Genomic DNA, 14,950 nt, shown 5'->3' on the forward strand with positions numbered 1-14,950 from the left:
TTTGAGCGAAGTAGAAACTTTGAAAAATAAACTCTAAAGTCTAAACCCTAGATCTTAAATCATAATCAATCATATATGTGGTTGGGAACTCTTGTCCCTTTAATATTGTTAGTTTGAGCATATATGGAATTAGATTTGAGGAGCAATATTATTGAATTTGGTGGTGTTGTAGGGTGAAGTGAATTTTATTTATTTATTTATTTATTTTAATAAAAGAGTGAAATGAGACTGTGAGTGATAGTTTACGGCAGGGTTTGTGTCTTACGTAAGGCTGGGGACTGATGAGGGAGAGAAGTAAGGACAAGTGAGGGAAAAGGTATTTAGAGGTGAAGCACATCATTGCTAATTGCTAGAATACCGTGTTATTCTCTGGCATGGGCCATGAGTCACCATAATTCCAAAACATACGAGTCAGTTGTCACCACATCAATCTATCCACATGATCATAACCAAGATTCATGTTTCTAATTTGATTTTCTTGGAGAATTATTGTTAATTTTATCGTCCTTTTTCATTAATTGTACCACTTATGATTGTTATTACATCTCGGTAAATGCGGAAATTATATGCAAGAGTTGGGCGTCATTTATTCATATTATTAGTTAAGAAAACACTCTTTGTAGACCAAAAATAAAATGATTGAATTAGTTTGGTGGTGTTGTAGGGTGAAGTGAATTTTATTTATTTATTTAATTATTTTAATAAAAGAGTGAAATGAGACTGTGAGTGATAATAGTTTACGGCAGGGTTTGTGTCTTACGTAAGGCTGGGGACTGATGAGGGAGAGAAAGTTCTCAAACCCTAGCTTTTTCAATCCTCAATCCCCGGTTAATTTTCTTGCGATTAAAGGAAATCATTCAAAGAGAAAGTCACCATAATTTTACAAACGGGAGATCCTCGTTTTCAAGTGGTTGCGCAGCGGTAATCTAATTACCCTATGGCTGGCCGTTGCCATTATTCTCTTGAAAGAAAAAGGGGAAAAAAAAAATCTAAGAAAGAAATGTAATTAACAATGTTGTATTGCGTGTAAATATGATGCTTGTGCAACATTACGTGTATAAAAAGTAATTTCAAATACCTGATTAATAAGCGTCTGCGGTGCAATGGATTGGCTTTGCCTGGCTTTCGCCGCAATGTCAGTGCAGGTGTCCTGGCGATGGGATACCACTGCATGGGTGTGTGAGTTACTAACAGCTAACTACCCGATCAAAAAAAAAAAAAAACATTACGTGTATAAAAAGTAATCGAGTCACTTTCTCTAAAAGAAACTAACGGAAGAGTCTAGTGCTACATATAGTAAAAAGTTTGATGCATATCTTTCCTTTATCCCTTTTATTTGATACAATTCTTAATTATGATAATTAATGGAAGTCTTAAAAAATTTAGCTTTTCAGGATCTTAATTATAAACCTAGTGAGAAGCTAATAGTACCTAATAGCTTATTAACTAGCTTGGTAAGTAGAAAGTATTTACCTGAAAAGGGAAAAAGTTAGAGTAATTCATGAGCATAAAGACTTGTGAGAAGTCTTTCATTATCTACTTTATGATTGCGGCAGGTAAGGATTTCCTAAATCTTGCCACCAACACCACCATCATATCAAAATCATCTATGCTTCAAAAGTGAAAGGTAATTAAGGGATCCTCAAGTAGCTAGAGATGAACGATGGAATCGATCAACTAGCTACCATAATCCTTAAGAGTTTGTAGATTTTAACAGCTACACATTAAGGTAAAAAACACGAGCTACCTAATCAAATACTGGAAAGCCAATATATACTCGGTTCAATTATAATCTATCAATTAGAGATCATTCCAGTTAAGAAGACTGTGGGCACAACGCTAATGGCTTTTTGGCCTATAAAGTCCAAGGACCTTAAGGTCTACACAGTCCCTCTCAACTACTTCCTTTTCCTATGGATAAAGACCTTTGGGTGTATGTATTAGCTAGGTTCAAAAGCAAAATTAATATCTTTTACTAAAAAAGTAAAAAGCTTATATCATATATAATAGCTATGATGTATATGTAAGGTCTTATATATTAATTACTATATATGTTGAAAACATATCAGGTAAAGATTATGTGATAAGAAAAATACAAAGTCGAATATTGGAAGAGCTAGCACTGGCTTTGTTTTTCTTCTGGAAGGGAATGTGGTTATATTCTGATTCTGTATTTTCTACATACACTAACAAGCACATCATAAAGGCTTGAAAGTTGAATAAAAAGTATAAATTGTTAAGAACGAACAATACGAATATGGGGATATATACCTGTAGTATATAAAAACAATAACTGAAAAATTAATATTGCGCGCGTTAATGATCATAGTACTCTCTATTATATGTATATATACATATATGATAATTGGCATATATGCAATTATGCATGCCTACATTCTACCGTAGACAGAGAATATTAAGCTACTAAGATATGCGTCAGAATATATTCTTTGCTTGATTAATTATTCAATAATTTCATAACCTGTAGAAAACTTAATTAACTTATATTAATCATTTACAACAAAATTATAATGAGAGGTGCACGGTGACTGATTAATAAGGTTAAGAACAAAATTAGCTAAGCTACAGCTACCTAGCTTCTCCATCAATTATCACCACCGCCATGACCATAACCATGCCTTCTCCTTTAAGCTGTATACCCCATCTTCATTATCTACTTAGCTAGCTAGAGGTCTAGTCTGAAGGGCAAATCCATGAATCAACCGAAGCTTCACCTCTAGTGTTTGATCTCGATGAATTAACTATTCCATGATCCAAATTCGGCCTCAAATGCTGGTTTTGATCTAGTACCCCTCTCCCATCGCTGACTGCGCCCAATCCAAGTCCATAATCTCTCCATCTAACAGTATGATTATCATCACTCCTCAATGGCAGCATTGTTGAACCATCTGAAGCACCAAGGTTTGTGTTATTTAAATATCCATGGCTCATAGTCATACCCAATTGATCTTCAAGAGGATGTAAGGGCAAAGTAGTACTGTCCCTATTAGGCTTTGCCCCAAAGTTAATTGAGGAAGAGAGGAATGGAGGTGGCTGCTGCTGCTGGTCATGATGATGGGGAAGGGATGACTGGAATGCACTGAGAGCTGGGTTTTGCATGTTTACCATCATATTATGATGATGAGGCAGCTGTTTCCCAAGTAGGCCTTGATGAGTGAAATTGAAGTTGTTCATATCATGACTAGTACTACTAGTGGCAATATTAGAAGCATCAACCATACTAACACTATTGCTCATCAACAATGAAGAAGAAGAAGAAGAAGATAGAAATGGGGTTTGGTGGACCTTTTGAGCCGAAGGACGTAAAGGGTAGACAGATCCGGAGCCAAATATACTATCGAGCCTTCGAGAGTAGGATGACGAGCCTGCAGAGAACGGCGGTGCTGGGATCCCAGTGAATTCCTGCACCATTGCTCTGAAATTCGAGGTGTCGGTGGTCAGAACGGTCGTCGGCGCCCTCCTAGAAGCTCTCGTCCTCTTCTTCGAGTTTCGAACCAAATTATTGGGCTTGGCAGACGAATAGCTACCCCGTGGTGTACCCGATATCGGTGGAGCTTGATGAGCTGATGATGATGAACCTGGTAGGTTTGCAATCGAGTTGGTGTAGTTGGCTTGTTGATGATCGGATCCAGTATTGGTGGTGGAGTTTGGTTCATGATCGGATCTTTGATTGAGCAGGAAATTGGGATTTGAAGAGTTTGGTGACTGAGATTGAGACAATGCCTGGAGATAATTGGATGAAAGATCAAAAAGTGTACTGGGTTGGTGGTGGTTCTGGTATTGGGAAAACAGATTCGGGTTGTTGTCGGAGGAGCCACCAAATTGCATAGTGGGATGAGACGAATTCAGAAACCCGGAAACGGATTCAGGCTGTGAAACAATATCAAGGTCTTGATCATCACCACCACTTGAAGACATGCTTCCACTATTACCAGAATCCATAGCTAGCTTATTAGCTTGAAAGCTTGAAAAGGAAGAAGAAGAAGAAGAAGGGGTAGATGAAGCTAGAGAAGCCAATAATTATGATGGGAACACTGAAAAATTAAGAACCCGTGAAGAGGATGTGTATGTCATGATGAAGCCTGGATCTGCAAAATGGAAGCAAATCTTTTCCTTGTCTTTCACTTGGAGATACCCAAAGATTTTTCTATTAAAAGAAGAGAGAATATCAGAGATCTTCACTATGATTGCTATATATGTGAAAGCCAGAAAGGAATAGATAGGAGAGGAGGAGGTTCTCTTTTCTTCTTTTTCCTTTTCTGCTCTGAGTAGTAGCTGCTAGGGTTTCAGAGAAGCAAAAGGGAAATGAAAGAGGAGGAAAGGTTATTTATTTAAGCTTTTCTTCTGGGGATCAGACAAATAGAACTTTAAAAAAAATGGAAAAGAAAAGGTTAGAAGGATCGTCTAGATGAGAGAGTGCAGGGTGGGGTCGCCATTGGAGTAGGAAAGAAAGAGGTGCCGGTGGCTGGCAACGGGTCAAACTCAAAGTGAAGGTGAGAGAAAGAAGGAGAGAGAGAGAGAGGGTTATGAATATAAAAGGAAGAAAGCGATATTATGATATTATGAAAGGTAAAGGTTGGAATTGTACAGTATTATTACCCAAAAAAATGAAAAATAATATATAAATTAGTGAATTAAAAGTGAAATTGATGAAACAACGAGAAAATGGAAATGGAAGTACAGAAAGGAAAGTGGTGGGCTAACAACTAAATAGGAAAAACTAGAAGTGAACGAAACGCTGCCTCCTCTAGGTTCTAGTGCATGTTCTACCACTAATTACTAGGTTGAAGTTTCTCCATTTGGGTTTGGGTATTGAACTTTCTCTTTCATGTTTACACTGAAAATGAAATACGTTTATGAATATTTTGTACATAGATATTGTCTTTATTGATGTAAAGAGGATGATGATAAGGATTGAAGAGAAGTTTGATCGTGAAAAAAAAGAACCCGATTTGCTGCAAATTTAGCGTTCGGTGTCAGAATTATGATTGCTATACCTTTTCGGAAAGGGAATGATGCCAGGAACAAAACTCATCGCTTTGCCACGACGTTCGGCTTTTTCGGGCTTTCGGGATCATTTCAGGCTTCAAAACTGCAATTTACAACCTTAAACGGTTGCAGAACCTATCTTTTATCATATTATCAATCAAATTGAGAGTTTTCTCATCTATCTCTGGTGGACTCCAAAATTCTTGTTTTAAGTTTATTGCTTGTAAACCTAGGGTTACTTTCCGACTGTGTCATTTAAAGGCTTCTGGTTTAATATTCATAAGATTTGCATAAAATTCGCGATAATAGTAAATACTATTAACTATCAAATAATAGCAAACACTATTAACTATCAAAAAAGTTAATGGTCTGTACATCGACACAGCGCCGCTCTCCATAAACCTTAGTCATCTTTGCTTGGCTCTCAGCATTGATGGATCCCATCGACTCTAGCTCTGGCCTTCAATGGTCGATCACCACACCAGGTTTGTGCATGGTGGCCTCAAGGACAGTTTTCGCTGAGGAATTATGGGGTGCTTCTCGGACACCACATATCTGCAGATGGAGGATGTAGCCCTGCAGGGGTTCGGGTTTTCTATCCTTCGGCTTTGACTTGGAAAGGGCCTCTATCTCTTGCTGCCAGCAGTGGTTAATTTGGTTCCGATTAGATCTGATCAGGTTTTGTAGGTTGATGATGATCACCTTTTGTTCTAGGTGATGGCTATATCAAGGCGACTCCTATGTCGTCTTCCTACTAGGGTGTAGTTTGGGCATGGTGGTTGTGATGGCGCTGTTCGGTTCGAGCAAGAGACTTGATGTGATGGCGGTGGGTAATCGTTGTAATCAAGCTTGCCTATTGGGCTGGCTTGCTCTCTCTCTGGGTCTGGGATAGGGCCTTTGGGTTTCGTCTTGGGCTTCTTAGAGAGTGAGTTGGCCCTTTTGGGCTTGTTTTATTTAAGTTTTTTACTTTGCCTATTTACTATGTCTTTGTGTTTCATAGTTTATAGGCTTTCTTTAATAACTGAGCATGGAAACATTAAGTGAGTGGACCTAATCTATGTATCATTGTAGTGTTACCACAAACTCTTTATCTATCCTTGGTTGGTAGAGGGAGGATATGTAATAACCAATTCTGGTTCAAGCTTATTAATATATCGACATGATATTCATTAAAAAAAAAAACTATTAGCTATCAAAAAAGTAAACAATATTTAAAAATATAAAAGTAAAAATAAGAGGAAGACTTGTGTATATACGACCTCAGCTTTGACCAAGTCCAAACTTTTTTGATGAAGATCACACTGTTCCTCAAAGGCTTCTTAGGCCCAGAGACTTATCTGCATGTACTGAGGGATCATGTCAGAATGCTTCCTCCCCCTGGCCACCAAGAACAAATTGAGATTTAACTACAAACAACATCGGTGAGATTCGAACTTGGCTGTAGGGGTTCCACATTTGGAGACTCTTACCAACTCGACCACCTATGGTGGTTACCAAGTCCAAACTTACAAAAGAAAAATCCAAGATAATGGAAATTGTGCCATCTAGTAATGTTTAACAAGAAATATTTCATTCTAAAAAAAAAAAAATGATATATGCATTTGTGTTTGTTTTTTGTTTTTGTAGTAGAAACATTGATATCATATGTGCATTACGGACTGATCAGTTGTTGTCAGTCTGATCTGTTGAGTGTTACGGTGATGGACGGATTTTGCTTGGGTACAGAAGGGAGGCGGCACAAATAAGACCTCTTTATGGCCTTCTGGAGAAGATGGCCGCTGGAACTTGCAGCGGCGGTGGTGTTGCTTAGAGCAGTTTCCTGGGCTTGGAAGGGGTCTGGGATTCTGGTTCTGATTCTGAGTTTGGGCCAGCTGGGCCTAGTTGATGGGCTATCAAGGAGGATGCTTTGCCACCCTCACTTGTTACTTAGTGAAATAGGTTTTGGGCTAGCTATGGTCTTCAAGTGCCAATCTATTTGGATCATGATTTCTTCTAGAGTTGGTAATTATCTTGGATGTGATTGGTGTATTTCAAGCAGCTTATGGATAAGGAGGTGCTCCTATTTGTTGGCTAGGAAGTGGTTTTCTATTGGTACTATAATTGCGTGATTTTCTAATGGGAGGCTAGTGAATGATTTTGCCTTAGAAGACATGGAGTTTCTTTGTTTATAAGTTCACTAAATTTAGCGAGTTTATCATCGACTTGTAATGAGTTTGCTTAGCTTAGATTAGGGTTTCCGTATTTTTTTTGCTAGCTATGTTTTTGTAAGTGCAGCTAGATTCTAGTCATTAGCTATTTGCCGGCTATTGATTTTAATGATATCAATTTCTATTAATTCAAAAAAGAATTATATGCATATGTGTTTTGATTCCAATAAGCTATGTATTTGAATTTTACCCACATGTAGATTGTTTTCATTCAGTTAGTTCGTACAAAATAAGTATGCATGTAAGTGAAGAGGAGGATGCTAGTAGGTTAATAATTTTAGCTCAATACAAAAAGGAAAGTAACGATGAAATATGTGGCATAAATGAGAAAAAAGGTGAAAATACAGTACTAAAAAAAACCTCATTTGCGAAGTCTATTTTGTGACGGCAAAAACTTTTCGCGACGGCAAATTAAGCTTTTTGCAACAGAAATGTTAGCGTTGCAATAGGTGGCGTCACAAGATCCATTTGCGACAGTAAATTTCCGTTGCAAATACTTTTTGCGAAGGAAAACAATGACTAACTATTTGCGACGGATACTTTGCCGTCGCAAAAAGATATTTCATTTAAAAAAAAAAGTGGGGTGAATTGGTTGCGACAGATACTTTGCCGTCGCAAAAGAATATTTCATTTATAAAAAAAAAATGGTGTACGACGTTGCACACCAAAGCTAGTACCATCTGCAGCAAATATCATAAATTGAAAAATATTATGAAACCCATCATTTATAACCAACCAAAATTCACAATTCTAAGACCAACCAAAGGTTCACTACTAGAAAAAATGGATTTAAGGACACTGGAAGTAAGTCCTCTGTTACATGATATAAGCATCAACTTATATATATATATATATATATATATATATATATATATATATCTTCTAAATTAGTTGCAGATTTAAGATCTTCAAGATCAGGAATACTTCCTTTCAATTTGTTGAAGCTGAGATCTCTGTAAAACAATATGAGAGGATGTTATAAGAACCCAAAGCTTACTATTTGGAGGCTTAACTGAGCAGATGGACCTCGTTAATCAAACTGCTATTGAGAAAGTATTAATTGACTGTGCCTTGTGTAGTTTTAAAAATATAGTAGAATGAAAGATAGAAAGTAATGAAATAGCAGTATTACAAGATATTCAATGCTATCATTGCTGATAAATCAGGAATAGGTCCAGATAAATTACAGCTCCCCAGCATTCTGCAACATGACTCCATATTAGCATTCTTGAGGATAAGCAAGGATTAGTCTAAAAATATGATGAACAAAAATACATCATCTTTTGGACTTACAATCTTAGCAAGCTTGTCATATTACTTAAGTTTGGAAACTAAAGATCCTAGAAGGAGCCTGGGGGGGGGGGCGGTGTAAATAGGCTCACAATTAATTTTTTTTCGTTCAAAAACTTTCTCAGGGATTGCAACTAGGTGAACAATCCTGAGTACTGATATGAACAGAATGTAATGTAAATTCAACAAACCAACTAAAACAATAAAGAACAGATGTTTTGTTGACGCAGTAAAACCCTATCAAGGGAAAACATCTGCGTGGCCTTTACTCTTGAAAGACCAAAACCAAATCACTAATGAAACAGATTACAAGTTTACAAGACTGGGATTGCACTGACGCGGCAATCCTTCTAGACTAACTCACTAGACTGTTGTAATCACTCCTTGCTAATTGTTTACATAAGTGAACAACTCAGAAATTTCAACTATGAAACAAGCTATGAACGCAGCAAGTTCGACTTGGAGATTTCACCTTTGAAGCTTACAATTCCCAACTGAACTCATGGGATGCAAGAGATGAATATGCATGAATGGTTTTGTGTTTTTCAAATTGTTTTCAACATGGAACAAGACATTTTGAAAAACAGAAAACCAATGAGATAAACTCTTGATAAACAAAGGGACTGAAACACAAAAGTATTTTCAATGCCCGAATAGGAACAGAGAACCAATATATATATAGAGGAGGAAGAGGAATGATAGTTCACTCAAAGAACCCTTAAACTCAATCGGAGTAGGTAAACCCATACCCATAATTTCAGATTGCACATGTAAACCCATGCTCCTAATTTCAATTGGGAATACCAATTCTATAAGCCAAACACTCCAATTCCTTAATCAAAACTGACACAAGAAGGGAACCCATGAAAAACCATTGACTTTGTGAAAGAGATGCCATGTATGAGCTTACTTGAGCCATGATGAAGAGGAGTCTTCTTTTGATCTTCAAGTTTGAAGCTTGATCTTGGACAAGACAAAAAGATGAGATGGGATGGGGAAGCACGACAACAAGGCAGCAAACTGAGCTGAGGTAGCAAGTTGCAATTGAACTATTCTTCAAAGATGGTGTTTGGCTTTCGAGAGCAAGGCAGCCACACAAGAGAGACAATTGCAATTAAACAATTATGCTGAGATGGGGAAGCTGACAGCAAATTGATCTTATCTTCCAGTCTTCACGTGGGTCTTTGATAGCAAGACAACCACAATTGCAGCAATGGTAATTAAACAAAGCAATTATGGTCTTGGGCTGCAAACAAGGGCTTCTAACTCTTGGGCTTAGTGGGTAGAGTGGTTTGTTAAAGTGAGGAATGCCAATACATGTTATACTAACAGAAACACTGAACCCCCTCCATTTGAGTCGCTGATCCTTATGCATAAATGACATCAGAAATTTAAAAAAAAATCCATGTGATATAAAGCTATAATGTAAATTGTTAACTGTAGATTACAGTTTTTAGTGTCAATACAACTGAGAGTTGGATGCGGAACTCATAGTTATGTTAAATTACAGATAGAAATGCTAGAAGAAATGGGGCCTTCTAAACAACTAGCTTGGATCTCTCTGTCAAAAACATAATTCAATGAACAAAGGTTAGACCATAATGTTGTAAATATCAGAGCCAACTTATCAGTTGGTACTTGCTTATTCAACTATTTAATACTTATAACAAAAAAAAAAGTAAAACAAACTGGGGTTGAAAAGAAGGAGCTTACAGATTCAAATTAACCAACTTCCCAAGCTCAGGAGGAACAGTTCCAGAAAACATGTTAGTTTCAAGGTTCCTGAAAACATATTCTCTTTTTCATTAAAGCAGGCTAAATCAAACGAAAATTAAACTTGATTTAACAAACACAATGAAGAATTAAATGGAGATAGACGCAGAGCATACAAGTATTTTTAGAGTGGTGATATTTCCCAAGAAGGCAGGGATTGGTCCAGTTAAGTTGTTCACATTAAAGGACCTGCAGTTTACTCAAAGTCTTAGTTCAATCATTATAAGCCAATTAAATAGGGGTGTTACCTGTCCATATACAACATCAACTCCATAAACAAAAGTTGCACCATACTGAAATAAACAGTTGATAAATCCACCGGTTGATAACCCTGAGTCAAGAGCTACTTTGCTAGAAACATTGATACCTAGTTGTTCAATGGCAGCTTCAAACTTGTGTCCTGCTCTGGATATACAAAATAGAAGAACAAATTAGCATAATAGGTCTTACCAAAGTTCGAGCATAAAAAGATTCTCGTTTAATGAAGTGTAGATTGGTTTGTTAAAGTGAAGTAATCACCTACGTACGTACATATTTGGGGATTTCAGCCATAATCTTTACAAAAGATTTATTAAATTTGGAGTATCAGCTTTGTTGACCACCTTCGCATCCACTACTACTTCACCTACACCACCAAACATGAATAACTAAGTTAACTCCTATCACTAGTCTACATTGTATAATAGCTTTTGTACAAGACAATGTATGGGAGTATCACATTTGAAGGAGGTTTCTGTAATTCAATTGTAAAACTCACCTTGTAAGAACAATGACTGTACATAAGTTTGGCTATATTGTTCATACCTTTCAAGGCACACTTCATCCAGCCCCTTCTTCCTAAACATTTTCATTTGCCAAATACAATAGTGAATATGTATAAATAGGGTTCTAGGACAAACACTAAACACTAGCCGTAAATGCATGGGTAAATCAATTGGTTCTGAGGGGCACAAAAGCTCACTTCTTTGGTGCTTGATCCTTTGATAACTTCACAGCAGCAAAGCTTCTACAGGGACTATGCATTGGCACTCCGACTCATCTTGCTGAACATAGCACGACATTTAAAAGAATATAGCTTTGAACTATTAGAACCAAAACAAAGGTTTGCCTAGTTAAATTCAAATTTAAACAACCACTTGTTCCCTTGAATTCAACACCCTTGCAAACTCAAGCACACCATTCTGCATCAAAAGGTCAAAAGTAAAAATCACCAAAAATCAGGTAAAACACAAACAAACAAATATAATAGGGACGAGTATGAACCTGTCGCTTGTTGTGTTCTTGGACAGCAAAGAGAGCGATACTTTCCACGTCCATCAGTCAATTTACTTCTCATTGTACAAAGGCTCTAGGTGCTGGTAAACATCAGTATCGCTACCTGTAGTACACAAGTAAATGCACCAAGCACCTGGACATATCTGAAATCCAAGTAAGAGCCTAATTAAAACTTTCCTAAACTAAAATCACACCAATTCCTCTTTCTAAAGCATAAGACCAGTACATTAGTAAGCAAGACTAGTACTTTTGTACTCCATTATATCCAAACATTTCCAATCCTCTCATTTCAACTTGTTTATGTAATGTTCTACTTAAATCACTGAGCTTTATCCATACAAGATACTAACCTCTAGACCACACTATTATCAGCAAAACCACATAATCCCAAATTTCCAATCCTTTTCCTCAACTCAATTTCTACCCAACAAATTGGCAAACCAGATAAGCAAGTAAATACACAAATTACAATAGTTAACCAATAAATTAGACATAAAAACTCAATCGTAGTCGTCGTTCTTAATGAACTCGATGACGATTTCCTTCTTCGGTTGCATCTGAAGCATCTTCATAAATGAACGGTGTGGGTTTTCGATTACCTCCAAAGGTCTCGCCGATGTGGTCGAGCTCCATGGCCTTGTCCACCAGAGTCTCCGCCACAAACTGAAGCACTGCTCTTTCCAATAGGTGCTGTTGTATATCTTCATCCATACGATCTTCTCGATCAGGTTTGTTGTGTATCTGGGGTTGGGTTGGGTGTGAGAGATTTGTTGTTATAGTTTGGTGAAGGAGGAGCTATCGGTCTCAGCGGTAAGGAGGAACTATCGATCTCGGCGGTAAGTTCCTGTGCAGACCTCGTCGATGTCAGAGGTAAGTTCAAGGTTCCGGTTCGAGGCGCTGTAGAGCTTGGGCGAGAGAGAGAGGGAGAGAGAGAGAGAGAGAGAGAGAGAGAGAGAGAGAGAGAGAGAGAGAGAGAGAGAGAGAGAGAGAGAGAGAGAGAGAGAGAGAGAGAGAGAGAGAGAGAGAGAGAGAGAGAGAGAGAGAGAGAGAGAGAGAGAGTAAATTGGGGCTGTAGATTAGGGCTACAGATTGATGTTAGTGGGGAATAAGGCACAGAAACAAAAAGAAAAATCAAGGGAAAAAGAATTCTTACCACGGCATGACGAGATTGAGTCGCAATTGATAAAAAATTTACTACAATAAACATTTGCCGTCGCAAATGATAAAGTTTAATCGCAACAGAGCATTTTCCGTAGCAATAGGGTCTCAATTGCTACGGCAATTGATGCCGAAGTAAAAAGGCGAAGCAATTGAGATTTTTCTTAGTAGTGAACTTTTGTACAAACTCAATATATATGACTAATGTTTGCAACTTGTAAGCTATGACATGTTGATTATTTATCCAAGTAATATCATAGAGGTGATGAGTTTTAATCTCCCTAACATACCAAACTAGGAGTCATCATGGGCCGGGCTAGGGCCGGCCCTACCCTAAATTTTAGGGCTAAGGGTCGGGCCGGGCCGGGCCAGTCAAAGTCAACAAAATTTAGGGTCGGGCCGGGGCTTAAATATACTAACCCTTACCCGCCTGAAAGGCCTGAGCCACTAGGGCCAGCCTTCCAAATAGGGCCAAAATGGGCCTTAATTTGTTTAACAAAAAGAAATATATTATTATTATTTTTTATCTCAAAATGTGGCTCAATGATTATATAGGTAACACAAGACTCATTGTTTTTTGTTGATCATATTTAATATAAATATATATATTGGAATTAACTTATGTTATTTATAAATATTAGTTAAGATGGTTATATTCAATTAACTATCTCTCTAAATCTCCCAAAATTAATTGTTGTTTAACAAAGGAAACAAAAATTAAAGAAAATAAAACTTAGGAAATCAATTACAAAAAAGAGATAAGTTGTATGTTATAGACTAAAGAGAAACATATTTTAAAAATAGAAAAAATAGAAAATTATTAGGGCTTAATTGGGCGGGCTTAAAGGGCCGGGCCGGGCTTCATTTGCATGACCCTTACCCTACCCTATTTGAGAAAGGGTAAGGCCAGCCAGCCCTAATGCAAGGGCCGGGTAGGAATTCGGCCCTACGGGCAGGGCGAGCTTAGGGCCAAAGGGCTAAATGTTGAGGCCTATATCAAACTAGTGTTCGAATGAGGCAAAAAAGAAAATACTGCTTTATGTTTTCTGTACATGACAAACTAGCTACCTTGATTAAAATTCTATCCATAAACGCAATAATGTGGTAGAGGACCTCCTTGTCATTATACACATTACTTTTGTTTCTTTAATGGCTATTGGCCCGCTGTATTTACAAAATGAAATCCTATACTTTTTGCAACCTTCCATGCCCCTACTAATTATGTCTACATTTTTATTTATTTTTGTAAAAATTGCAATCTCCCTTGTACGATTCCAATTGCTACCGTTCTGGATTCATTCATTCTCCCCTTGTTCAGATACAGAAATGACATCGGATTGAATATGGCTTGTTTTTTAGAAGCAAATAATCGGGTGATTCTAATTGGACTTCCAAATTGAATATTTGGACCTCTAATTTTTTTCAATTATTAATTGACTTTGTCAACTTATATGAAAAGACAAATAAGGACAAAGAGAGAAAATTTTTTCATTAAGTAAATAAATAAATACTCTTCTTCCCTTGTTCAATGGCGTTTTGGTAAAAATAAGAAAGTCTACTTAGCTTTTCAAGTATTCTAAAAAGTAAATTAGAGGTGTATTAAGTATGGGAGGTCCAAATAGCAAATTTGGAGGTCTAACTAGAACCACCCCATCAACTAATGGCACGTTTACTTACTTGAAATGAAAAATAATCATGAATCGGAGACAAGTGGAATGGGAGAAGAAAGGAACCGGTATTGATTTCGGAGGAATGATTCCTAAACCCATCTCCCCCCTTCATAATCGAATTCCTGAGTATTCAGGAATCGATTCCTGATAAATAGGTGGGACCTACACCAATTCCGATTCCTTCATGTGTTAGTAAACACAGGAATTCTTTTATCTGGAATCATTCGGATTCCTTTATGTGTTAGTAAACACAGGGGTGTTTTTACTCCGTAATCATTCCATTACATTCCATTCCATTCCAAGTAAGTAAACGTGCCCTAATTGTATTGACATTTATATGTAGCTGTTGAGGAGTTAATATCGCTTAATCATCTAATTTATTTTTAAAAAAATATGTGTAGAATTACAACTTCAACAAATTCTCTAAAATTTCATCTTATACGATTTTCTAAAGCTTCATTTTAGCCGATTAAAATATAGCAAGGACATAAATTAGATACCAATTTAGACGCAGATGTTCGCCATGCGAATTGTCATTTTTAATCTCTACAAATACAAAATACTTAA

At 37.1% G+C, this 14,950-nt stretch overlaps 1 protein-coding gene across 2 annotated transcripts; it reads right to left on the reverse strand.

Moving 5' to 3' along the window:
- Positions 1-2,432: 2,432 nt before the first annotated feature.
- On the reverse strand, positions 2,433-4,498 carry LOC112178539 (myb-like protein A). Of its 2 annotated transcripts, XM_024316683.2 has the most exons (2): positions 3,307-4,498; positions 2,433-3,150 (listed from the first exon to the last, which is right to left on the reverse strand). In XM_024316683.2, exons 1-2 carry the CDS (start codon positions 3,961-3,963, stop codon positions 2,695-2,697), a joined length of 1,113 nt encoding a protein of 370 aa, XP_024172451.1. In that variant the 5' UTR covers positions 3,964-4,498; the 3' UTR covers positions 2,433-2,694. The 2 variants fall into 2 exon arrangements, with proteins under 2 accessions (XP_024172451.1, XP_024172450.1); XM_024316682.2 differs by having other exon boundaries at positions 2,433-4,497.
- Positions 4,499-14,950: the final 10,452 nt, after the last annotated feature.

This window comes from Rosa chinensis, chromosome 7, assembly GCF_002994745.2.
Source record: "Rosa chinensis cultivar Old Blush chromosome 7, RchiOBHm-V2, whole genome shotgun sequence".
Classification (NCBI taxonomy): domain Eukaryota; kingdom Viridiplantae; phylum Streptophyta; class Magnoliopsida; order Rosales; family Rosaceae; genus Rosa; species Rosa chinensis.

Bases quoted from the DNA above. Each gene is read 5' to 3' on its own strand.
- LOC112178539 (XM_024316682.2), bottom strand. From the start codon at position 3,963: ATGGATTCTGGTAATAGTGGAAGCATGTCTTCAAGTGGTGGTGATGAT.